The sequence below is a fragment of the Cucumis melo genome, chromosome 4 (assembly GCF_025177605.1).
Source record: "Cucumis melo cultivar AY chromosome 4, USDA_Cmelo_AY_1.0, whole genome shotgun sequence".
NCBI lineage: Eukaryota > Viridiplantae > Streptophyta > Magnoliopsida > Cucurbitales > Cucurbitaceae > Cucumis > Cucumis melo.
The window spans coordinates 34808612-34832442 of NC_066860.1; the positions used below are offsets into that span (position 1 = coordinate 34808612).

Consider the following 23831-nt stretch of genomic DNA (forward strand, 5'->3'; position numbering starts at 1 on the left):
AAAAAAAAACATTGTTTTGAATGTTCCATACATGCAAATGCCATGCCAATGAATTAAACTCGGTCCAACATAGTTGATTACTGGACCATAATAAAGACAATGCAATTCAAAATCTTAAATGCAGTCGAGTTTGGCATCCAGCTCAGCTCAGCTCAGCCTCTTATTAAGAAAAGGATCTCAATACTCCCACACCTGTCCCCATTGGACACATTAATAAAATGTACATTCCAGGCTTCAGTTTTCTGATAACAGGTCTTTTCAAACGTGGGAGAGGGCAGAAATAATATCCCCAAATATTTCTCATATGACAACAAGACTATAACAAACCTCACCTAGCTAGTTTAGCTATATATAATTTACAACAAACCCTAAGATAACATCAGTACCAGGCTTCACATGTTTCATGTAGTCGGTTCCACATATGTCCAAAAGCTGAATCTTCCAATTAAGTCACTATATCAAATGCCCCCACGGGCGACGTAAGTCTCTCCTTGATTATCCAAGGGCATATATTGAGCCATGATAGCCCGTATCTCTGAATCCATATACCTCTGCATTTTTTGAAACAAAAATAAGAGTGTCACCAGGTCAAAATATTGGCATTAACATAAATATACACTCAATTCATGAAGTTTTCACAGAGCTTTACTGCGATTTCTAGCATCAGTAGATTGTAACAATATTCGGTGTTCATACACCTCATTCAATTATTAACAAGAACACATCAACATCGAAGATGCAAATAAATAACCGTACCCGGATTCTGTACTTGTAAACTGCAAATCCTGTGATCCCAGTGATGGCCAACACAAGGATAGTAATCTTTACAACGCTCCAGCTTGTCACAGTGTTCCCTATGTTACCTAGTGATTTTTTTTCAATGCAGTTTACAGAGTGATAATTCATCGAACGAACAAATAGAGCACCAGTTAATGGAGGATCACACATAACTGAGAATTTCAACACCATACATGCTTCTAGAGTCTAATGTTATGCTTCAGGACGAACACACACCATCAGGGAGTTGGGGACTCTCCACGGTTTGATAAAAGGTGTCAAGTAAAGCGCGTAAACTTTCTATTACTCCTTAAATCATAATAATAATCATTTGACCAAAGTGAGGCATTTCAACGATACCTACCTATACATGTATCATGTTCGTGCATATACAGTAAACCATTTCGGCAACTGCAATCATAGCTGCCCCATGTATTCTGACATTTGCACTCTGGGCACTGGCATGCTAGCTTCTCCTTGCACTCGTCCACATCTGGCAAGCAAATAAAACCATGTAAAACATGTGAGCTACTTCAGAAACACATAAAATTAACAAGTACTCGTCTTTTCAATCCATGAGCTTTATTAACAAGTACTCGTCTTTTCAATCCATGAGCTTACTATCAAGGATACAAATATACAATATTGGCTGCTGTACGTTGAAACAAGATTCACTTTTATCATGCTTCATTATGAAAAAGCCTAAAGAAACTTGAGAACCACATCTGAATTTATACAACTCGATTATTAATTATCTCTTATCAACTTTTAGGACGTCATTTCACATGATGAAATCAAGCCTAAAATGATTCAAGTTCAACAAATGCTGAACCATTCCCCACATGCTTTAAAAAATAAGGGCTGTGCATAAATACAAGGGCGTTGAGCACCTTCACACTTGCGGATTCCATCACCTTTAAATCCTGGAGGGCACTTGCAGCCCTCTGTATGGTCATCCTGACCCATCCATCAAAAACACAAGTAGTTGTAGTTATAACGACCATCAGTCCATTTTATCTCAGAGTTGAGGAAAAAATCCAGTGTCATACAGTAAAAGACAACTTACAGAACAGGCAGAGTAAGTTCTTCCATCTTGGGTTCCCTTCCAACAACCCCCATTATTTATTTCACAGCGTAAAGCTCCTGACGCTGTCAAAAGCAGGCAAACACGTGCAATCAAAAGATGATACTAACAATATTTGGAGAAATGGCTCCGACAATTGGTAAACATAGAAAGGGGGAAAAATCGTCCTAACAGAAAATACTAACAATGTTCGGAGAAATGGCTTCGATCATTAGTAATCAAAGAAAGTATTAAAAAAAATCATTAATGAACAAAGATCCTAATAAATAATCCCATCCAAATTCTCACTCATTCGATCCTAAGAATTACTAACTATTGCTGCTTGCCAACAGAATCCATCTCACATATTGTCACTAGAGTTTTTTACAAAGGTGTCATTACCAATTTCTGGTCATAATAAATTAATGAAGCAGAGCTATAATAATTTTAATGGTACGATCTTCATTTTGACTTGCATAGTCTCAGGATAACTTACGTTCACAATGAGTGTAGCCATCTCCAGTGAACTTCACACCTCGAACAGTAGGGCATTCACAAACTCTTCCTCGAAATGTATCCTAAGTTGCATGTGCATTCAATATAATTCTAAAATATACATATACACAGAGAAAGTTACCAGAAAACCAATATAAACGGATATTTGAAAAATGGAATACCCTGCATGCAGAAACATTTGCATCCTTATTGTGCCAGCAACCACCATTATTTGTTAAACACTCATTTGTTTCCATGTCTGCAAATAAAAAGATAAATAAGGAAATAACAACCATCTCCATTACTTCAAAAATTAATCGAGACAATGGATTAAGTTGTTTACAGAGTTGAATTTTGAAATACATATTATAGGCATCTATCAAAGGTGCATTGGCATTCATGTATAATTTGGGGATGGAGGGCTGTAATTTAATTCGATTTGAGCAACTAGTAAGATAATCCACACAAATTTACTAGAAACACTATAAAACTGGAGATAAATAAAAGATTTGGAGTGTGTTAGTTGGGACTGTGAAGGATGGAGGAGACTTCATTATAGGGAAGGGGCAGTCAGTCAGGACCTTCAGTTAAACAAATTGCAGGCTCTGTAGTCTCCTGGAAACCAGAACAAATGCCCTTCAGAACTGCTCCTCTATCCAGCTTGCCTAAATCAACGAAACAAGATTAATCAGAATATACATTGCAAAAACATTCAGTGAAATTTTGCAAAGACAACAGAACCAAATTCTCTGAAACCTCTATACTGTCTGTTATTTATAACAAGAGTCGGCAATATAGTAACATCTCCACGGGAACCCCTACCAATCTGAAGAAAATAGCTAACAATTGTAACATTAAGTCTAGGTTGAAAAATACCAAGGAAGAAAAATGTGAGAATAGAAAATGCTAGAGAGGAAAAACCCATGGAAACTCCACCTGTGCATCCTGTTCAGCTTTAAGAATTGAGTTCTCCATATCTGCCCCTGGGTCTCCAATACAGTCTTTTATCTTGTTAAGATCTATACCTACACAGCCAAAGTAAGCACGTTAGAGATTGGTTCCAGTGTTGTAACATGAACCAAACACAACCAAGTTTATTGAATAGCTCAAGAAAATGAAAAAGACAGAAAAAATTTGGTAGCTCCAACTGATTAAAAAAATAATGATTGAATTTCAAACAAATATTCAACATTTGACCTACCAAGAGATTTAATAACTTCATTGGCACATTCCTCGTTGTACTTCTTTTCTTTCATGGGACAACGGATCGAAAAGTCAGTGACATAATCCCACCAAAGCCAAGGTTTTCCAGATTCATTTGCAACTTTAAAGAAACAAATTTGGCGTAGATTTTGAACAACCACGTCCTTTCCATCATATCCTTTACTGAAATCCTGGTCAGGATCTGGTGCACAGTATCTCCCATGATTGATGCATTGAGATTTGCATTGCTTACTCAAAGTAAAAGCATCTGGGCAATACCAAGTTATATAATGGGGAGTGAATTGAGTGTAACCTTTCTGCTCAAGTGTCTGAGCAGCTCCTTTGAAGTTTTTCACAAACTCAATCTGACTATCACACTTCGGCCCACACTCATCATTACTATTTGTCCAAAATTCATACTCAACGCGATCATCAGGATGTGGAAGAGCTTCTGTCCAATCAAGATTTATATTGACCATCTCTCCACTAGACAGAGCTTTCTTGATGTCATCCCCCAAGCTTTTGCTAATAAGGGCAGAAGGTATGGCAATGCCTTTTAGGTAATTGGCATCTGCCTTCTCTTCTTCTGGAGAGTCCATGGTAATTAATGGTTCAAGTCTATCATCTGCAACAAGAATTGCTGCAGCTCCACCATTTTGTGCATTCCACGCCTTCATGGTGAAGTAACAATCTAAAACAAAGGCCAACCAATTCCTTAACAAATAACGAAAATATTGAACAAGGGCCAGACAGGAACCCAGAGTTAAATAAATTAGAATTAAAAGACAGGAAATAGATAACATATAGTCCCTTCCAGAGAACGTCATCAAATATTTAGTTTATAACTCATATCTGAAGCTTCATCGATAACTTATCGAAGAACCAAACAGTTCTTTTGTTTTTTCTAATGATATTATGTTCTCCAATTGGCCTGTGAGAGATTGGTGACTTTGAGACCTGCACGTGTACATACGCTGGTAACAATCTAAAGATAAGCAACCCTAAGTAGGGTAGGATTTTTCAGCATAACCAAACCCCAAAAGTGCTTTAGATGACCCCTAAACCTATATAATACTATAGTAACTGCCAAGCCACTAACTTCCTTGAAACTAAATAAGCGTAGGGAGAACCAAATTGTAAGGAATTTCAGCTGCCATCATGCATACAGAGTTTGCAAAGTCAACTACGAAAAAAACACATCGGGAGAAAGCTAACCTCCTCGATCGGCAAGAACAAAGGTAGGGAGACTCCCAGGTTTGGACTTGAAAGAGATACCGGCATCATCAAAGCTCTTGCATGCCTTCTGATTGGCTTTAGGATAATGCACGATGCCAGTCATTGTGCCTCCATATTCAGGAACCCCAAAATTCCCAATGGCACATTCATAAACACCCTTGATGGAGTCTGGGGAGGTTATCTTCAAGCTGTTCTTCTCGACAACAAATCTACCCAAACAGGAGACAGAAAGAATAAAACAAACGTAGAGAAAAATGCATGGTCTTCCGGCCATGATCAGATGGAGTAGTTAAGTTAAGCCTGAAGAGAATCAAAATTGAGTTCAAGGTACCCAATTAAAGTGAAAAAAAACTAGGGCTTTCGATATAGAGTTGGATTTAAAAGGAAGACAAATGAACCGGAATCACAATGGAAGACAGATGGTGGAGAAAATCGCGAGGGCAAAGTCAGAGTTGGAGGTCGAATAGAGGAGTAGAGACGTGTGACAATTTGATTCTGAAGTTGGCTAGCAAATTCGAATCCAGAAATGGGAGGGTACCTTAGTGGAGAAGTAACAGGCAACACAACTAAACTTACTTTACAAGTATAAAATATAAATAGGAGAGAGATTTCGTTAGTTTTTTCTCGTTGGGCCTTGGATTTTCCCTTTCCCTTTCCCTTTCCCTTTCCCTTTCCCTTTCGGCATCGAGGTTGACGATCCCACACCGCGATCATGATTCATGCCATTGAACCCCACAATTTTGGGTTAAAGTACTTGCTGCTCTTCCGCCTTCAATTCTCCACTGTCTTTTCCACATTCGATGTTTCTACCAACTATTCTCGATTCATTCCCTATTTTAGTTTCACCAACATTTGACATCTAAAAAGTATTGATCATATTTTTGTTTCTATATCAGTGTGATTCTTTTTTTCTCTCTTTGCAATATATCAGTTTTATTTATACCTATGGGTAGACGGTGTTTATTTGATCGGGGATAATTTTTTTTTTTTTTCCCATTGTGATTTATAATTGTTTGAGATATGGTCTACCATGTTATAACTTCAAGTTTTAATTTGATTTCGTTACTATATCTTAAGAATCCATTGTTTCGATTGTACGCCAAATATAAAGTATATCAAATTAATGTGTTCTTTTTTTTATTTGATGACATGCAAGTTAGATATAATTTGGTATTTCAATTATGCACAAATGTACTTTCTATTTTAGTTGATAATTGATATAGCAATTTATAAATAAATAAATAATATATCACTAGCATTGTTGTGGATCCACCAAATATGAAGTATATCATATACTTTAACATTTGTGTTTCAATTTATCTAATGACACTAATTCAAAATGCATTTCAAGAAAATAGTAGATCACTAGCTTATTGGTTGAATGCATTTTTACAAAATAGTAGTACATTAATATTTTTGTTTAAAAATTCAATATCAAATGTAACATTGGTGTATTAGTAGTTTATCAAAGTTGGTTTCTTTAAACAACTTTATTTTGACCATCTCAAAACTATTTTTTAGAGTAGACAAACTAGAATATATGTTTCACTTTAGTTAAAATATTTAGAATCAAATTAAAAAAAAATTTGATTTATCTTTCATCCCAACTCAATAGGGAAGTGTTTAGGATAAAATTGAGTGTAATTAAAGGACCAATGTTTTAAAACTATGCCTTTCTTGTTTGCAACTCCTTTTTCTTTTCTTTTTTTTTTTTTTCCATTTTTTTGGTAAACGAAAATATAAAATGATGGTGGTAACAATTGTAGAACTAGACTCCTAATTAAACCATGGTAAAGAATCAAATTCTCATATATGTGAAAATTAAACTCATGCATGTAGGTTTCTTATTTGAGAGGTGTTGGTTAAAGTGAACGAGGACTACAACCATACTCGTGCATATAGAAAATGTTGAAAGAACTAAACTATGACGTAAATTATAATGGGGTGGTGCAATGATAGACTGAATAAGCAACTAATTTATTGGAGATAAAAGAAATATTAATGGGAATCATACATGGTTGATCTGTTTAATTAATTTGGCTCTAGTGGAAACAGGGGCTTCTTCAACCGAGGGTTTTATATATAGATAGATATAGCTTGCTTGGCCACACAGCCACAAATCAAACAATATATAGTGCTTAAAAATATAAATAAAAGAAGAACCACTATTATTGGAAAAGAATAACCTAAATTATTAAAATGAATGAAATCCCCATGCAGTGCAGAGAATGAAATTGGTGAACTAATTTGATGACTTGGAAATGCGGTAAGTAGCGCAATACTAAATGTATAATATAATATAATATAATATAAAGTGAATGGGGTTAAGGATATGCATATAAAACAGGAGAATTGGTCTTGAAGGAAATTAATTTAAGATGGAAGAGTTGTACATAGATGGCACATTGATGAGCCTGAGCGTGTTGCTTGTGGTGGGGTATCACCTGCATCTGTGGCAATGCTTGAAGAAGAAACCTGAGAAAACGAGCAGGGGAATCCAGTGGGAGGGAAGGAGAGCGTGGGTGGAGCGGGCGCTGCAGGTGGAGGGCGGTAGCATGCAGGTGGTGCAGAGCTTGAGAAACAATCTCATGATCATAATCCTCAGAGCGTCCATATCAATCACCCTGAGCTCCTCCGTGGCAGCCCTCACCAACAACGCTTACAAATCCAAAATTGGATTCCTTGGATCAAGTGATCAATCCATAATTAGTTGGCTGTTTGCTGTGAAATACGCGGCCGCCTTTGTGGTGTCAGTTTCCAGCTTCCTTTGCAGCTCTTTCGGGGTGGGCTTTCTGGTTGACACCTGCCTGTTGCTCACAACTCCAACTCCAACCACCCATATACTCAGACTGCTGGACACAGGGTTTGCCTTTGCTTTTGTAGGCAATCGCTTGATGTGGTTCAGTTTTGTCATCTTGTTATGGTCCCTTGGTCCTATTCCCGTCGCCCTCTCTTCCTTCGCATTGGTTTGGGGGTTTTCTCTTGTGGATTTTGTTACCAAATCAACTACCTATTCCTGTTCTTATTGATCTCAATGTATATATAGCATTTCGTACTACTTCCATAATTTGATTCTGATCGCTCCATCATCACATCATATTCTAAATACTCCCATCTTGGAATCACCATCAAATCAAAACAACTGTGTTCTTTGTTTCCATTATTGTTCTAGTTTTGATGAATTCAACAATCACCACAAAATTTTATCAATCAAATCAACCCTCTTTGGTTTCTATTCGAGTCTAGATAAGACAAGTCAAATAAATGGTTCTCTTTTGATAGGTTTTTGTTAAGGATATGGTTTAGAACTATAGATATGAAAATCACATGGAGAAAAGTGAACAATGTTATCACACCTGAAACACTAATGGTAAAAATATGCTTAAATGGATTAGTCACTTGTCTTTTGTTTTTTAAAATTACGTAAATTATCTTTTTTTCTTTTCTTCTTAAACAGTTATAATTAGTCGGATCAAACAATATAAAAAAAATTGATATCAATTATAGTATTTTTAGACTCTTTTTCTCTTTATGTACCTGAATAAAATATAAATTTTATGTACATATTGAGCTTATCGTGCTGGGAGTAATCGATGATTAATGGGCTTGGGGTGTTTTTAGAATTTCACCTAGGGTGCAGTTGAAACGGGATGAGTATAGAAAATTTTGTTATTCTTGGTAAATAGTTTAAGTTTATTTGCTATTTTTTAAAATCAAGCTATGTGTAAATAGTTTGTTCTTTTATTATTTTTTAAAAATTCCTTAAGATGTTTTCATGAACTAAAAAAAATGTTTTCTTTAAAAATATATATATATATATATATATCCAGGTGTGAGATTTGGCAAAGACATGAACATAACAAGTGGAAATCATAGAGATATTATTCATATAATTTCTATGTTTAGAGCCCAAATTACAATTGGAACTATGTTGGAGGCTGGGAGCACTGGAACGGGTAGAATTCAGTGTGGATGGGATGCTCGATGCTCGTACTACGAGCCAAAAAACTGGAATTAGAGCGATAAGGCTCTAAGGAAATAGCAATAGTGTACTGAAGTAGTGGCCCTCACAAAATGCTTTAACGTGCTTATGGACCCCTTTTTTCCCGAAAAGCAATTCATCAAAAAGGTATGGCGGCTCGTGTGAGTTGAAATTTGGATGGACAAAAATATTTTGCTAATTAATTGTCCATTAATATTTGGTTATTATTTCACTAGGAAAATTTAAAAAGTAATAATAATCTTAGATGGTACGGGCAGCAAAAAAGCTTTAAAGCTAGATACTACTTTATTTTTTACTTTCTCTAGTAATTAAAGAGGATGCTAAGTTATTACTTTACGAACTAAAAGTTGGCTGAAATTAGTATTTATTTATAAAAAAAAAATCATATTTTATAGAAAGGAGACGCAAGCATCCATCGGTTTTGTGTAAAATACATGATGATGGGGCACATGAATAATCGATTTCACACTCTCACCTTTCACCTATAGTTTGTTGCATTCTGATAGGCATATATAGCTGATCCCCAAATCCAACATGGGTGAGAACGTCTAGAAATCAAAGCATAAGACTGTGATTACGGATATATACCTGTGTTTTGAAAAAATTACGTACGGCACCCGCATGAGAAATGAAACAAGTAACTAATGTAATTAAGCGGAAAAGCATATCGAGATTTTTGCATACCCCAGAGGCTGAAAGAAAGATGGCTGGAGTGTTGATACAATATTCCTAGAGCCATTTGCAAATTATTTATATTTACATCACTGTCTATGACAGCCTAGCTGAATTAGTAATTGATTTAGCTAGGCATCTTAAGCAGATCAACTAGGAAGATCAAGGGGATCGGAAGGGGTATTATTAAAATTAATTGGATCAAAGTGGAATGGTAAGACATCGTCCTCAAAATCGACGACGGAACCCATGAAAACCTCGGAGAGATGGTCGTCGGCCGTACTCATGTAATCGGAGGGGGAACAGACTGCCTCGTCATCCCTGCCGCTGCCAGCTTCGGGGGTTACAACTTCTTCCTTCTTAACCAACGTAGGATGGTGTGGGAGAAAAAAGTTGGGTGCTGCAGTGGTGTCAAAACTGAGGAGCACTCCACAGGAATCGTCGAAATTGGAGGAGCCGAGCACTATGTCGGAAGCCTTGAGGAAATTGGAGCATGTGTGATTGCCATAATAAGTAGTACGGAACTTGGGGGGATGGTCTTGCAGTCGCTGGACTTGTTTTGTGGCTTGGCAGGCCTGGTCGTATTTATGGGTGCATCTGAAGTAGTTTCTCGGGTATTTGGCATTCAGAATCGTCTTCTGCCCGTACTTCCTCCACGCGTGCCCATCGTCCACTAGGCTGCAGGTTTCTCTTGCCCAACTCTGGCAACTCTTTCTGCAAATTTCAATCATAAATATTTTTATTCTAAATACAATTCTCCCAAATTCTTTATTATTCATCTTATGATCTAAATTTAGTTAAAATTAATAGAAAACCTAGCTACCTTCTCTTATAGCAACCCCTGCGATCATTATTAGGGGTGGAGCTCTTGCAACTGTCTCCAGATTCCTCGGATTTTCTACTACCGTGATCCTCGGGTGAGTCGACAATAGAACCATTTATGTCATCGGAGTCGCAGCGATGATTCAAGATGGAAAGTGTTTTGGAGAAAGAGGATAGGATTCTGGTGAGTAGATCTTGGGAGGCCGGGGTGGAACTTCTCTGTAGATACGCTCGTAGTTGTTGTGCAAGTTCACGGCCACGAAGCAATTCATCGGCTGCTTTTCTTCGATCAAAGGGGGAGGTGTCAGGCCAGGAGCAATCCATATATCTGTATCTCTCTGTCTGTGCTCTCTTTTCGCTTAGACTTAAGAGTAGGAGACCGCCCCCTCACCCCTGGCCTTTTTTTATGTGGTTGTGGAAGGGAAGGCCAGCCAATTGTATTAATATTATAATTATTGTATGAGTATCTTGTCTTCATCTAAATGCAAATGCAAATGCAAGGAAAATATAAGGAAACTCCTACTCCAAATTTTCCACACAACAAGGAAATGTATAAAACCAACGCGCCTTCTCCTATGTTTAGCTTGGACGCAAGGTGATGGGCGGCTGTGATTGTAGCATATAACAAGGTGCGGCTGGACTAAACAATGCTGATTAGGGCTGAGGTAAGGCTGCTGAGCTCAGGCGAGCATCGTCATCCTCCAGTCCCAATTAATTTAAGATTTCCAATCTCCCCTTTTTCTCTTTCTTTTATCCCCTTATTCTTTTCCCCCTTTGCCCTTTGCCCTTTGCTTCACAACCAAATTACCAAAGTACCCTCACATATTCCATCACCCCACATTTTAGTTTTATTTCAAAATCGTTTTGTAATACTCACCCATCGTCCACCTCCACCATATTGATTGCAAGTTTAAATTTGCTTTTTCGGCCTTTATAAAACATCTAATTTATTCCCACTTCTTATTTAATTTAATTTTATGTCTAGAAAATGTTTAATTTTAAAATGAAAATCTGCATTGCAATTATACTCTTAAACTTTCAAATTTTAAAATTAGACTCTCAAATTTATTCAAATTTTAAAATTGTACTCTCAAACTTACGTAATTGTATAATTTATATTGATTATATAATTTTGAGAATTCAATTCTTATCATTTGCTGACTCAATTTTTACGACTCAAGTGTTCAATTTTAATGTTTTTAGAAGTTTAGAAGTCCAATTGTTATTACCAAAAGTTCGATGGTTCAATCACAAATATTACCCTAAAAAAATTGCAATTTACCTCATTTTAAAAAAAAAAATCTTTTTTATACATCTCCAAATATTCATTTTTTTTTTTTTTTTTTGAGAAATCCAAATACTCAATTTCCTATCTAATAAAAAAAACTTTAATTATGTATTTAATAATTTATTGACTTATTTAATATTTTTTAAAATCAATAAATCAAATAGATATGAAAGTCTAGTTTAGACCAATACTAAATTTTATAATATTTTTCTTAAATATCAGACACAAAAATGAAAGTGAATTTTTCAGACAAATCTAAAGTTTAGGTAGATGCAAAATAAAAAAGTCTAAATATATTATAGTTAATTCATAGTTTAATCTGTTGAGAAAATAGAAAAGACTTCCTTTTCAATCCAACGTGTAAGAGCAGTTGCCATTTGCCATATAAAATAAAATTGGAGAGCGGAGCAAGCTAGTTATGATATGATAAGAACAGTGTGTGAATGGATGGGATTTGAAAGTTGCGAAGGGTAAGGGTTCTACACGTGATGTTGAAAAATAGACCAAGAAGGGTAAGAGGTTTCATATTGGAGAATTGTAAATGATTATTAATAATAATAATAATTTTAAGGTTCCTTTGGAATTCCTCTCGGGAGGATTAAAAACAATTTTAGGAGAATTTCTTTATGTTTTCTGGTATCTTTTTATTTGTTCATATATCTTTCTTTTTTAAAAAAACTATAAGCAATTGCAATTGTCTCTTAAAAAATAACGAGGATTCAACTTTCAAGTACAATAAAAAGAAAATATATCTTTGCTTTACAATTGTCCCAACTAGATATACTTTGAACTTGGGTGCGAAAAATCAAAAGTTTAGATAAAATGCTTTTGTAATTTGGATCATTCCAATTTTAATAAATTTTCACCTAATGAAATTTGTATGATTCATGATTTTTTTTATCTCTTTGGTTCATACTTTTCTTCCCACACTATCTCTTGTGTTACCGATTGTATTGTTTTTTTATATTTATTTTATGTTTATTTCTTGTGATAGCGGCGAGAGATTTTTTTTCCAACAAGTGGTATTACAAATTTAGGTTTGTAGTTTCTTGAATGTCTAGGTATGTTCTTTGATTGCAGTATTGTTTGAAATTTCACAAAAAATGGATCCTTGAAATATATTGTGGTGGTTGTGAATTGTGTGGGTTGTTTACTAGTACATATAACAAGCAAATATATTTACAAATTTGTTAGGAGCAAAAGCAAATATAACAAGTCCAGTAACATTTGATGTAGAGATATTTGATGGATTGATAAACGTTGGCTTATGACAAGTACATAAGGTTTAATTTGAAGTGAAAACTTTATCAAGTTGTGGTCCCAAAGAGTTGGTGATCTCTAGGAGAGTCCAACAATAATTGTAGTTGAGGTTGTAAGAAGTTCAAAATAAGTGATAGATTGGGAGGAAGAGAGGTGCCATTGCAATAGTGCTAAATTTAACTAAGAATATTATACAAGTGTGCATCAAATTTTGACAGAGAAATAACAAATAGGTTATACTAGAAGGAGTAGTTCCAAACGTTGTGGATTGTGGGAGGTATGAAATTCTCATATCATCTTTAGATATTCTCAAGATTTTGTTTAGAGGCGTACGTGTAAAATACAAAAAATGTTCCGTCAACAATGCGCATGTAATATATATTTGCAATCGTTTAGATTTTGTTATTGTTTGATACGCGATCATTTAGATATGATTACAATTTATATGCGATCGTTTAATTATAGCTACAATTTATCTTTTCAATTTCATAGTTTAATTTTGTTATAGATCGTTTAATTTGGTTACGTTTAAATTTGGTTACAGAATCATTTAGATTTGATCGACCCAAATTTAAATGATTTTTTTTTTCAAAATTTGGTACACAATTTTTTTTAATTCTGTTGCTACATGGTCGTTTATATTTGCTACTCCAATCTAAATGATTTTTTTTCAATATTTTTATACACATCATTTTATTTTTCTTAGACGATCATTTACATTTCGCTAGTCAAATCTAAATGATTTTTTTAAAAGTTTCTTTATACACGATCTTTTATTTTTATTGTTTACTTTTTTACACGATAGTTTACATTTTGCTACTTCAATCTAAATGATTCTTTTTCAATATTTTTTATACACGATCTTTTAGATTTTACTATTTTTTGTACATCACGTAAAAAAAGAAAAGAAGAAAGAAGATGGAAATAAATTGCAGCAAAAAAAAAAAAAAGAGGAAAAGTAGAAAGATGATGGAAAGAAATTGGAGAAAAAACAAATAGAAAGAAGAAAGACGAAATCGTGGGAGGAAGACGAGAAATAGTCGGAGGAAGATAAATCGTGAAGAATAAAAGAAAGATGGAATGATAAACTGAAATATTCAAGAAATGACGGCTTTGTTAAATGAGTGGTAAATAGTTTGGTGTTTTGTTACATTTACAAAAGTTTAATCTTTAAAAATTCTTTAAATTGAAAGTTTTGCGTGTAAATGCACCGGTTATTCTTGAAAGGCTTTTTGTGTTATTTATTTATAACTTTTAACATGTAACAAAAGCAAATGTTTCTAATTATCTAACAAACATGGTAAATATTTATTATTATTATTATAATAATCATTTTACAATATGGAGAAGTATGAGAAACCGAACCTCAACTAGAGGTCGACAGTAAGATGCGTTATGCCCGTTTATCTTATTACAAAAACTACATTATCTAAAAGAGTTGGGGAAAGAAACATTTAATTTATCCTTATTATTCGTAAATTCAAATAATTTAATATTTGGTTATATATATAATATTTGACTTGAGATCCAAGATTGATAATTTATTATTATTACTGTAATATTTTAGAGGAAAGGATAGTAGGCTAAGGTGATCATTAAAGACAGTTTTGAACATAAACCCAAGTTGAAATTCGACCTAATCATTTTATACAAAAGAACCGAAAACCAATAATATTTATGTTACATTTTTATCTACGTAGGTTATTCGGTTCGGTCGATTGATTCGATTCCAATCGTCGAACAAAAAAAAGATTAATTAAACTAAAATAGAAAAGGAAAAAGCGTACTATTATTTTGTCTGGGTCGCAATGTGCAGATTATTGTATTAGTCTGCTGGCGATCTACAGAATACCGCCAATCTTGGTTTTTCTCTGTTGCAGAGATTAGTAGGCTGTGGGCGCTGTCTTCCCAATCTCCGGTAACTATCTTCTTGTCTGTTCGTTTGTTTGTGTTTTTGCTTATGGGAATTAGGTTTGGGTTGACATATGGTCAGGGGCTAGGGCTTGGGTTTGAAATTCCAGATCGCGTAGTTTTCTTTACATTCACTTACTCCTCTCATTCCCGCTTCAGTGTCTTAATATGCACTAACTTTTCCTATTTTTTTTGTTCTCAGGTGAAGTGAAGAGAATCCAACGTTATTTTTCTTCTCCCCTTTCTGGATCCTGCATCTGTCTCTATCGGATTTTAATTTAACCGGAGAATGGATAATGGAAAGAAGAAGAGAAAAAACAAAAAGAAGAAGAACAAGCAGATTAGAACCTCAGAAGATGAAATGGTTGTATCAGAATCGACTTCTGTGGATGATACTCACCCCAGAAATCGACAGAACGATCAAAACCCAATTTCTGACACACTACTTCTTTCATATCAGCAGAGCAGCGCAAAAAAAGATGTATGTTTGTGTTCAAATTCAATTGTGGTTCATCACCATTCTATTCAATGGGGTGGTGTGATTCATCGCTAGCTACTGGTTGTAGTGGATGACACGAACATGTGCAGTCCCTTCTATTTATTCCTATATCTTATTTTATAAACATGAATAAGCTCTATCTTTGAATCATATGCATACTATCTTACCAAAGACCAGAAAACAACCCTCAAGTAATCGATGCCCTTCGCTCCGTCTTTTTAACCAAGGTCTCCGCAGATCAAAATAAATAAAGACTATAAATCCATTCAATCTAAGTTCATTACTGATATTAGAACTACTCTTAACAGGGTTCTTGTAGTCTGTCTTAGAAGAGACAATTGAACATTTGAGAAAAGGGAAGTTTTTTGCTTGCACGCGAAAAGACGATGTCATAATTGCACAAAAATTCCACTGATGGCAATAGGGTGCTTTCTTTCCCCTACTACTGCATTTTCTATTTCCTTGCAGGCTAAGCTGGATGATACAATTAAGCATTTACATGAGGAAAACAACATACATATACAAAGAATGGTAATCAATTTTTGCAAACATTTAAGCCTCATCTTATAACTATTTGATTTTTCGTTTTTGAAAATGAAGCTTATAACCACTACTTCTACTTGTTAGTTTCTCTGTTTTGTTATCCATTTATATCAATGTTTTCAAAAACTAAAAACTTGTTTTTGTTTTTAGATTTGGATTAAGAATTCAAGTGTATCATGAAGAAATGTGAGAACCAGGGTACAAAAATTGGGAGGGAACAAGCATGATTTTCAAAATAAGAAAACTAAAAATGAAATCGTTATCAAATGAAACCTCAAGTAACTGATCTATGTGCTTGTTCTTACCTTTGCTTTCAGAATTGTGTGTGTTTTCAAATAATTTTTTCTTGCAGGCCGACTTAGAATTGAAGCTTGTAGAATGTGAGGGTGAAAAACACTCATGGCTTCAAAAAGAGGTGCTTTTTCTTAAAATATCTTTTTCCTATGCACCAATCTAATCATTTAAATTTTAAAGTGGCCATATTTGATTTTCTAAAAGCAGGAGGCACATTGAAGAACATTAACTTTCTTTATTCAGGTGTGAAGTGCCAAAAGAGCAAGCAAGGACTTCTTTTTTAAGCGCATAATATTAAAGTACAAATAAAATTGTCTCACATGGAAAACCATAGCATTAAAAATAAAAACAGAGAAAAGTAAAAGAAGTGTCACCTTTTTAAGACATTCTTTAAGAGCAGGCTTTTAGAGAACACTGCATATTCTGTTAACTAATATAAGAAAAATTTGAGACTCGATGTGGCATCTTGAAGGTCTTAGGTCATAGATTTAGTCATGCCTGCACATAACATTAATTTTTGCATTACATTACAGGTGATTTGCTTTTGTTTCTTTTTTTAATGCATCTGTTGGTTCCTGTTCTATTCTATTTACCTCTTTAAAGATTCCATTGTTTATGATCTACAGGAAGCGTTAATGGATAAAATTAGAAACTTACAAGAGGACAAGACTTCCTTGGATTTAGAAGGGGTAATATTTTTATGCTACATAATTCCTTCCTCTACCAAGCGATTTAATCATATTTTATTTTTCAGCTTTCCAAGTTATTTGTTCTATTAGTTTCCTTGAAGTTTGATGACACGTTACTAAATTTCTTCCTTCTGTATCATCCATGAAGGCCAGGTTATTGAACACAATCAAGCTTTTAGAGAGAGATAAAGCTTCATTGATTCTTGATGAGGTAATCAGTATATTGTTGATGCTTGACAGAGACATGGTGTGGTTTCTCCTCTTTTTTATATGTAACCCTGTTATGTAAGAAATAATATATTTTTTTTGAATAAAGGTGCATGATTCTTAATATCATTAAATATTTATTCATTGAAGAGAGAGAGGATAGGAGTTTGTTCAAGTGTTAATAGGATATCACTTTTATTGAGAAAAAAAATGAAAGAATACACTGACATAAGAAAAAACCAAGCCCACAAGAATTACTCTATTGATTTATATTATAATAACATATCAAAAGATTTTGAAAATCTAGTAACATTGTCCCAATGACCAAATGCTGATCCATTAGGTTTCAGAGTAATTTTGAGTAATCTTGCAAGCATTGTACTCAAGGAAGAAAAAATAAGCCTGTTTTCATGCCAAAAATAGATTCTAGAACCTCAATGAAGGTTGAAGAAGGCAAAAGCTGCAACTTGTAACCAAGCTCGATAGATATTTATCCAAGGACTTCTTAGGTTTCTTCCACTTTTCTAGACGTATGCCAATCAAATGAGTCACATCCACGGAAACCCTTTACCACTTTGCATCAAAGAACTTCCTCTTCATGAATAAATCTCCTTCCCCATTTTGCTATAAAGCCGTGCTTCTGATTTTAAGATCACTAAAACTGGGACCTCCATTTCTTTTTTTTTTTTTGGTTTGGCTGTGTTGAAACCAACTCCCACCTGACGAGGTGATTTATTTTGCTTGCCCTGGACCCTTCCGAAAGGAAGTTCCGCATTATCTTTTCTAATTTTGCAAACATTCTGAAGGCATTGCAAAGGAAGACATGTAAAAGTGAATCTTGATGAAAGAGAACATATCTCCTTTTTTGTCTCTTGTCAACGTACTGATCCCAATCTTACTTGCAATGAACTTTTTCAAAGCAACTCTCTTAGAAGCGTCCCTTCTCCCATTGGTAATCAATCCAGGATATAATCTCCATTGAGAAATTTCTCTATTAAGGACCTTGCCAATTAGCAAACTGATTCCAACTGAATGCCACACGATTCCACAGTGGAATTGATATTTGAAGGTATTTGAGAAGGAGACAAAGGATGGCTAATAATCATATAAGTTATACTAAAACAACAACAACAATACTAGTAATAATAATTATTGAAAAACAAAGACAAAGAAAGAACACAAGATCTATGTGGAAACACCAGTACAGGGAGAAAAACCACGATATATATGTTTATTTATAGGCAACACAATCCTAATTAAAAGAATAATAAATTAGGGCAAAGTAAATCTTAACTACCTATGGGCTTTCATCAAGGCCCAAGCCCAATGTTTGTGACAATAACAATAATAATTGTTTAAGTTATGTTACGGTAATTGTTCATGCATTACCACTTGAGGTTGCTCGTTGGCCAATTTCTCGAGGTCGCCTGCCTCTCATTTGAGTCGTGTGTTGCTTTGAAATTTTGAAAACGCTATTTTGAGTTTATTGATGTTTGAGCATCTATCGTTGTCATTGGCATTGATTATAGTTGAAGCTTCAAGCTCAAAGTTAACAATGAGGCAAGTGCAAGCACAAGGAATTAGGAATGTGCTTTGGTGTCACATGATGCGTGAGATCTATTCCTAACATTGGTAGGAGCGGCATTTTGGGAGTTGTATTGGATGGCACCGATAGAAGGATCCAACCATGGTCGGATTTGGGGCAGCAATGCAAGTTGGACATCGAATCTAGGTGGCAGTGGATCTAGGTCGAATGAAGGCTATGGGTTGTGGTCGGTTAGATCTGGGACAAATTGGTATGGGCTGAGCAAGAATGCACATTCTGATGCTATATATTTGATTGATGTGTGGCTAGGTGTAATCTGAAAGAGGTTTGCAGCTGGCTGTAATCTTGTCGTAGCTTTGGACAGAATAAGAAGGCAGATTTACACGTGGGAGCCTCCATTGATGGCTAGTCAAATTAACACAGAGGTCAAATAAGATTGTGGTGGCTAGGGTTCAATATGTTAAAACCTAAGGCTCCAATACCACGATAATTTTATATAATATATCCAATATTCAGACAAGGGGATCCTTTGTCTCCTTTTTTGGTCTTACTCGTTGTGGACGTCTTAAGTCGGCTTTTATAAGCAAAGGGGTTGAAGGAAATATTGTTGAGCCTTTTAAGATTGGTAGGAATGAAGTGACCTTATTACACTTGCAATTCACTGATGATATTATGTTATTTTGTTCTAGAAAAGAGGAGTCCTTCCTCACCCTCAATCATATGGTTGCTTTCTTAGAGGAGTTGTCTGGTTTAAAAATCAATGGAAGCAAGTGCACCATCTTTGGTATTAATACAGATATTGTTAAGTTACAGAGGTGGGTGGACATGTTTGATTGTGAGGTTGGTTCCTTCCCTTCGTATTATCTTGGGCTCCTTTGGGGGACAATCTGAGAGCTATGTCCTTTTGGGGACCCCTTTTGTGAGAAAATTCGTAAGAGATTGGCAGGCTGAAAGAAAGAGTTTTTCTCAAAAGCTGGGAATTTTGGTGTATTATTTGTCATTTTCCCGGGTTCCTAGTTCGGTTTGTAAAAGCATTGAGAAGTACATGAGAGATTTTCTTTGGGAGGGGGTTGACGAAGGTTATGGTTCTCATTTGGTGAGCTAGGAGATGGTGGGGCGCCTAGTCAAGGGGGTTTATAAATTTGGCAACCTTAGAATTCACAATAGAGCGTTGTTGGCTAAGTGGCTCTAGCACTTTTTTCTTGAACTAGACTCTTTATGGCATAGGATTATTATGAGTAAACATGGCTGCCCATTCCTTTGATTGGACGTTGAAAGGGGGTTAAAGGCACACACCAAATCCCTGGGAGGATATTTCCTTCAAGCTTCCTATTTTCTCTCGGTTACTCATTGCTATGCGGGGGATGGTAAGGACACGTATTTATGGGAGGATCAGTGGGTGGGGGAGAATACCCTTTGCTCTTTATTTCCTTAGCTTTATCACTTATCCTTGTTCGAAAATTGTATGTCTCAGATCATCTGGTTAGTTGGGAGAATTCAGTGGCTTTTCCTTTCGATTTCCTTCATAATTTTACCAATAGGGAAGTGATGGGTGTGACATCTCTCCTTTCTTTGCTTGAGGGGTGAAACTTTAGAGAGGAGAGAAGGGATGTTCGTGTTTGGAATCCTAATCGTTGCAAAGGTTACATGCGTAAATCCTTGTTTAGTCTTTTGTTAGATCCCTCTCCCCATACGGAGTCGGTTTTTACTTGGTATGGAAGGCTAAAGTTCCTAAGAAAGTTAGCTTATTTATCTGGAAAGTCTTGCTCAGTTGTGTTAACACTATTGGTAGGCTTGTCGGGCCTTTTTGTTAACACTTTTGAAGAGGGCTCTGCTTGTCGGGCCTTTTTGTTGCATGCTCTGTCGGAAGGCGGAGAAAGATCTTGATCATCTTTTTTGGGACTGCCAATATGCGAGGGCAATGTGGAGTTCTTTCCTTCAGGAGTTTGGTGTTAGTTTTTTGCTGGCTCTCGGAGTGTTAGAGCGACGATCGAGGAGTTCCTCCTCTAGCCGCCTTTTAAAGACAATGGGGTTTTTTATAGTTGGCTAGGATGTGTGCTATTGTTTGGGACATTTGGGTGAGATTTGGTCTTGAGCTAGATTTTATGTTTCTTTTTGGGCTTCAATTTCAAAGAATTTGTGTAATTACTCCATTGGTAACATTTTACTTAGTTGGGGTGTTTTGGCAGGTTGGTTTTTATTTGTATGCTCTTGTATTCTTTTATTCTTTTTCAATAAAGTTGTTTGGTTTTATAAAAAAAAATAATATATTGAATATTAAGAATAACTGAGAGTACAAATGCCCTTTTGCACAGGGGAATGAATAAACTACAAAGAAACCACCGAAAGAAAATACATAAATAGAAAACACCAAAAACCAAAATAACAATGATAAAAAAATCCATAATAATTTTTCTTTTTAACTATAACCCATGCCTTCAAGCTTTTGGGTTAAGTGATTTATCAGTTTCTTTAATCTCTAACCATATTTGCAAATCCTTCTCTAGCGTCCAACTTCATTTTTGTTTAAATGCTCATTGAACATTTAGGGACTGGGGACATATGGTTTAAAAGGTTTAATGTATGCAAAATGATTGATGCTAGATTAGTGATTCACCAACGAGCTAACTAAATTTTTAAAGTTTACAGGTATGGTTTTTTGTTTTTTAGTTTTTTTTTTACAAATATTAATGTGGGTGGACGAAATTGTGGACATATGTAGCTTGATTATGTGTGTAATTTTTGATCCTAAATGGGCTCTCGTTGTGTATTGTCATTACTAGGGATTATAATTCTTACTGAAGTGTTCTTTTCCCTTTCACAGAAATCAAGCAAGGAGACGATAGTGGATAAGAACAAGGACATTTCTAGGTTACAGGCACAAGTATGCTGCTTCATTAACTTAAGTAATCAACTAATAAATTTCACGGCCAACACGAGTGTTTATCTCTTTCACTTGTTTTCTGGTTGTGCAAACAGCCAGGAAATTTGATTGGTGTCAGTATGTCACCGTGTTCTTTGGAAGAATTAGTAACAAGTTGAATAGGGTTGGGAGGATGTTGGTCGGTTTAACTTGAAACTTATAGTTATCGTACAAGACCATTTATTTACTTATGGGTACATGTTCGTTCATTTAGGTGCTGCCAACATAGGACACTACTTTTTGTTCTGATGAGGAATTGAATACAAAGTTTGACAGGTTGTCGAGTTGGAAGAACAAAGATGTGATCTGTTGCATGAAAACAAAGAACTGACGGAAAAGGTTGCTGACTATCAGTCGAAACTTCTGAACCTTGAGAGAAAAATATCTTCCACTTACATACACTCTTCAGATCGAGTTACAAAGGTAAACTTCTTACTTTCACCTATTAAATAGTCAAACTTCACAAGTTTATTTTTGCATTGAGAATAAGGTCCATTAGAAGAAATTCGCAAGATCTGTTAAAACCAAGCTGTAGACAATTCTCCTTTGGGAGATAACTGAGTTATAGTGTGGACGGATAATTGTTTACTCCTTGTTTACCTCATGTCATTACGAGATGAGCAGGAGATATTGAATTCACAAGTTGATGCAGCTCGTATTCTGGTTGATAGATTGATCACAGAAAATGCAGAGCTTATTGGGAAGGTAATAGCATTTCTGTGAAATCCATAGTGCATATCTGCTATACTTCCCTTTGCCTAGTTTCATTTCGTAATGTTTTACTTTAGTTCGAGCTGAACTGACATGTATTGTGCTCTCCCAGTATTGTGTTTTATGATAGAGTGATATTATATTAGATGCAGAGTAGCTGGATAAAAATCCTTTTCTTAGAGATGTTATAAAATTATGGTTATTGCTTTATCTCGAGGTTAACAACTCCCATGCGGTATTCTTAGGTGAATGAATTATTTGTTGAGCTTCAAAGAGTTACGAAGACTGAGCTATCTTCAGGCGTGGAACCTGACCAGATGGCTAAGGAAGCTACTGACACTACCACTTTCAACGATCCTGAGCCTCCCTTAATTCTGAATAGTGTCACATGTGGTAAAAGTTCGGACGCATTAAATTCTGTTCCAATCCACAGCCATAGCATTGGTGGCGATTTTGTGGACCTGGATAGCGATTATTTGGCTTCAAAATCTTCAATGCGTATGGCGACTGGAGAAATCGAACAGATTCCGTTGCCTCAATTTGATGATCGGAACAGGAACAGAGAACTGCCAGCTACAGAGATCGATGAGAAGGATGTGTTGCTTTCAGATGCTCCTTTGATTGGGGCTCCTTATCGGTTGATATCATTCATGGCCAAATACGTTAGCGGTGCTGACTTGGTTGGCAAAAGTTGATTGCTATGCAGTCCTGTTTTTGAATCATCCGGGAGCTCAAGTATGAGTTACACTTTTTATACAGAAGTTATGTTTTTACGCGAGATAGAAAAGGAAGAAAGCAAAACCCCAGGTATAAAAACCAAAGCTTAAGATGATAGATGACTTACGCCAATTGATTTTTTAAAGCCGTTCTTTCCAATGCCTAATAATTATGCACTTCAAAACCCACCATTTTATGATCTATGAACTTTTCGACTAACCAATTTCTTTTTAGTACACAATTGAAGTTGGGAAGACTCAAATCACCAACTTTATGATTGACACGTATCATGTAATCATGAGAACTTTTTTTTTATGTAATTATCGGAATTTTGGACATCTTAAAAGAATGCATTTTTTGCCAATGTATTTTTCTCCAATTAATTGTTTTTTTTATTAAAGTTATCTTATTGATAAAATGATTGTATGATTTATACTTTTATTTTATTAAAACCATGTAAATATTAAGTATAAAATGTGTGAAGCTGTAATTTGAAAATCTTTCCTTTAATTTTGTACCTACTCTTTATGATCTCAGGTTTATAATTTCATAATTTCAAAAGTTTTAAATTTTTAATGGTTTTATCCAGTAATTTTTAAAAATAACATGACAAATATGACCTTACACTAAATTATAATAAAATTTAGAATTTTAACGACTTAGCCACATAACTTTAATGTAACATAAAAAGTTTAAATTCAATATTTGATCCAATAAAATTGAAGTTCTGAAAAAAAAAAACTTAGTAGTATTAAAGAAAATCCATGTTTAAAGAAGTTTTAAAGTTTCCTGGAGGATTATATTCTAAATTTTAAGAAGTAAAATTTTATTGAATGTTTGTCTAATAAAAAGTCTGTTGTGAAACAAGTTAGCATTGAAATGTGGAATGAGAATGGTGAAGGAATGAATACTAAGCCCAAGTTACTTACGGTATTAAAATTGCAAGAGCTCTCAATCGAACAATCACTCTCT

At 35.1% G+C, this 23831-nt stretch overlaps 4 protein-coding genes across 6 annotated transcripts; 2 read left to right on the top strand and 2 right to left on the bottom strand.

The window, feature by feature from the left end:
- Positions 1-105: 105 nt before the first annotated feature.
- On the bottom strand, positions 106-5660 carry LOC103486224 (vacuolar-sorting receptor 1). Its single transcript, XM_008444093.3, has 12 exons — positions 4754-5660; positions 3537-4229; positions 3272-3360; positions 3092-3161; positions 2917-3000; positions 2518-2594; positions 2337-2418; positions 1844-1926; positions 1668-1734; positions 1142-1270; positions 757-863; positions 106-551 (listed from the first exon to the last, which is right to left on the bottom strand). Exons 1-12 carry the CDS (start codon positions 5046-5048, stop codon positions 459-461), a joined length of 1869 nt encoding a protein of 622 aa, XP_008442315.1. The 5' UTR covers positions 5049-5660; the 3' UTR covers positions 106-458.
- Positions 5661-7106: 1446 nt separating this feature from the next.
- On the top strand, positions 7107-8298 carry LOC107990610 (uncharacterized). The gene has a single exon (XM_017044179.2). It carries the CDS (start codon positions 7153-7155, stop codon positions 7801-7803), a length of 651 nt encoding a protein of 216 aa, XP_016899668.1. The 5' UTR covers positions 7107-7152; the 3' UTR covers positions 7804-8298.
- A 1103-nt stretch (positions 8299-9401) lies between these two features.
- LOC103486223 (WRKY DNA-binding transcription factor 70) lies at positions 9402-10842 on the bottom strand. Its single transcript, XM_008444092.3, has 2 exons — positions 10273-10842; positions 9402-10163 (listed from the first exon to the last, which is right to left on the bottom strand). The coding sequence occupies exons 1-2, from the start codon at positions 10593-10595 to the stop codon at positions 9599-9601; spliced, it is 888 nt and encodes a 295-aa protein (XP_008442314.1). The 5' UTR covers positions 10596-10842; the 3' UTR covers positions 9402-9598.
- A 3708-nt stretch (positions 10843-14550) lies between these two features.
- LOC103486222 (uncharacterized) lies at positions 14551-23223 on the top strand. Of its 3 annotated transcripts, none has more exons than XM_051084299.1 (10): positions 14551-14737; positions 14933-15211; positions 15698-15760; positions 16125-16187; positions 16693-16755; positions 16904-16969; positions 21333-21392; positions 21708-21854; positions 22056-22136; positions 22388-23223. In XM_051084299.1, exons 2-10 carry the CDS (start codon positions 15020-15022, stop codon positions 22835-22837), a joined length of 1185 nt encoding a protein of 394 aa, XP_050940256.1. In that variant the 5' UTR covers positions 14551-14737; positions 14933-15019; the 3' UTR covers positions 22838-23223. The 3 variants fall into 3 exon arrangements, with proteins under 3 accessions (XP_050940256.1, XP_050940257.1, XP_008442312.1); XM_008444090.3 differs by having other exon boundaries at positions 14554-14737; positions 16904-16966; XM_051084300.1 differs by lacking the exon at positions 21333-21392 and having other exon boundaries at positions 14552-14737; positions 16904-16966.
- The last annotated feature ends 608 nt before the right edge of the window (positions 23224-23831 follow it).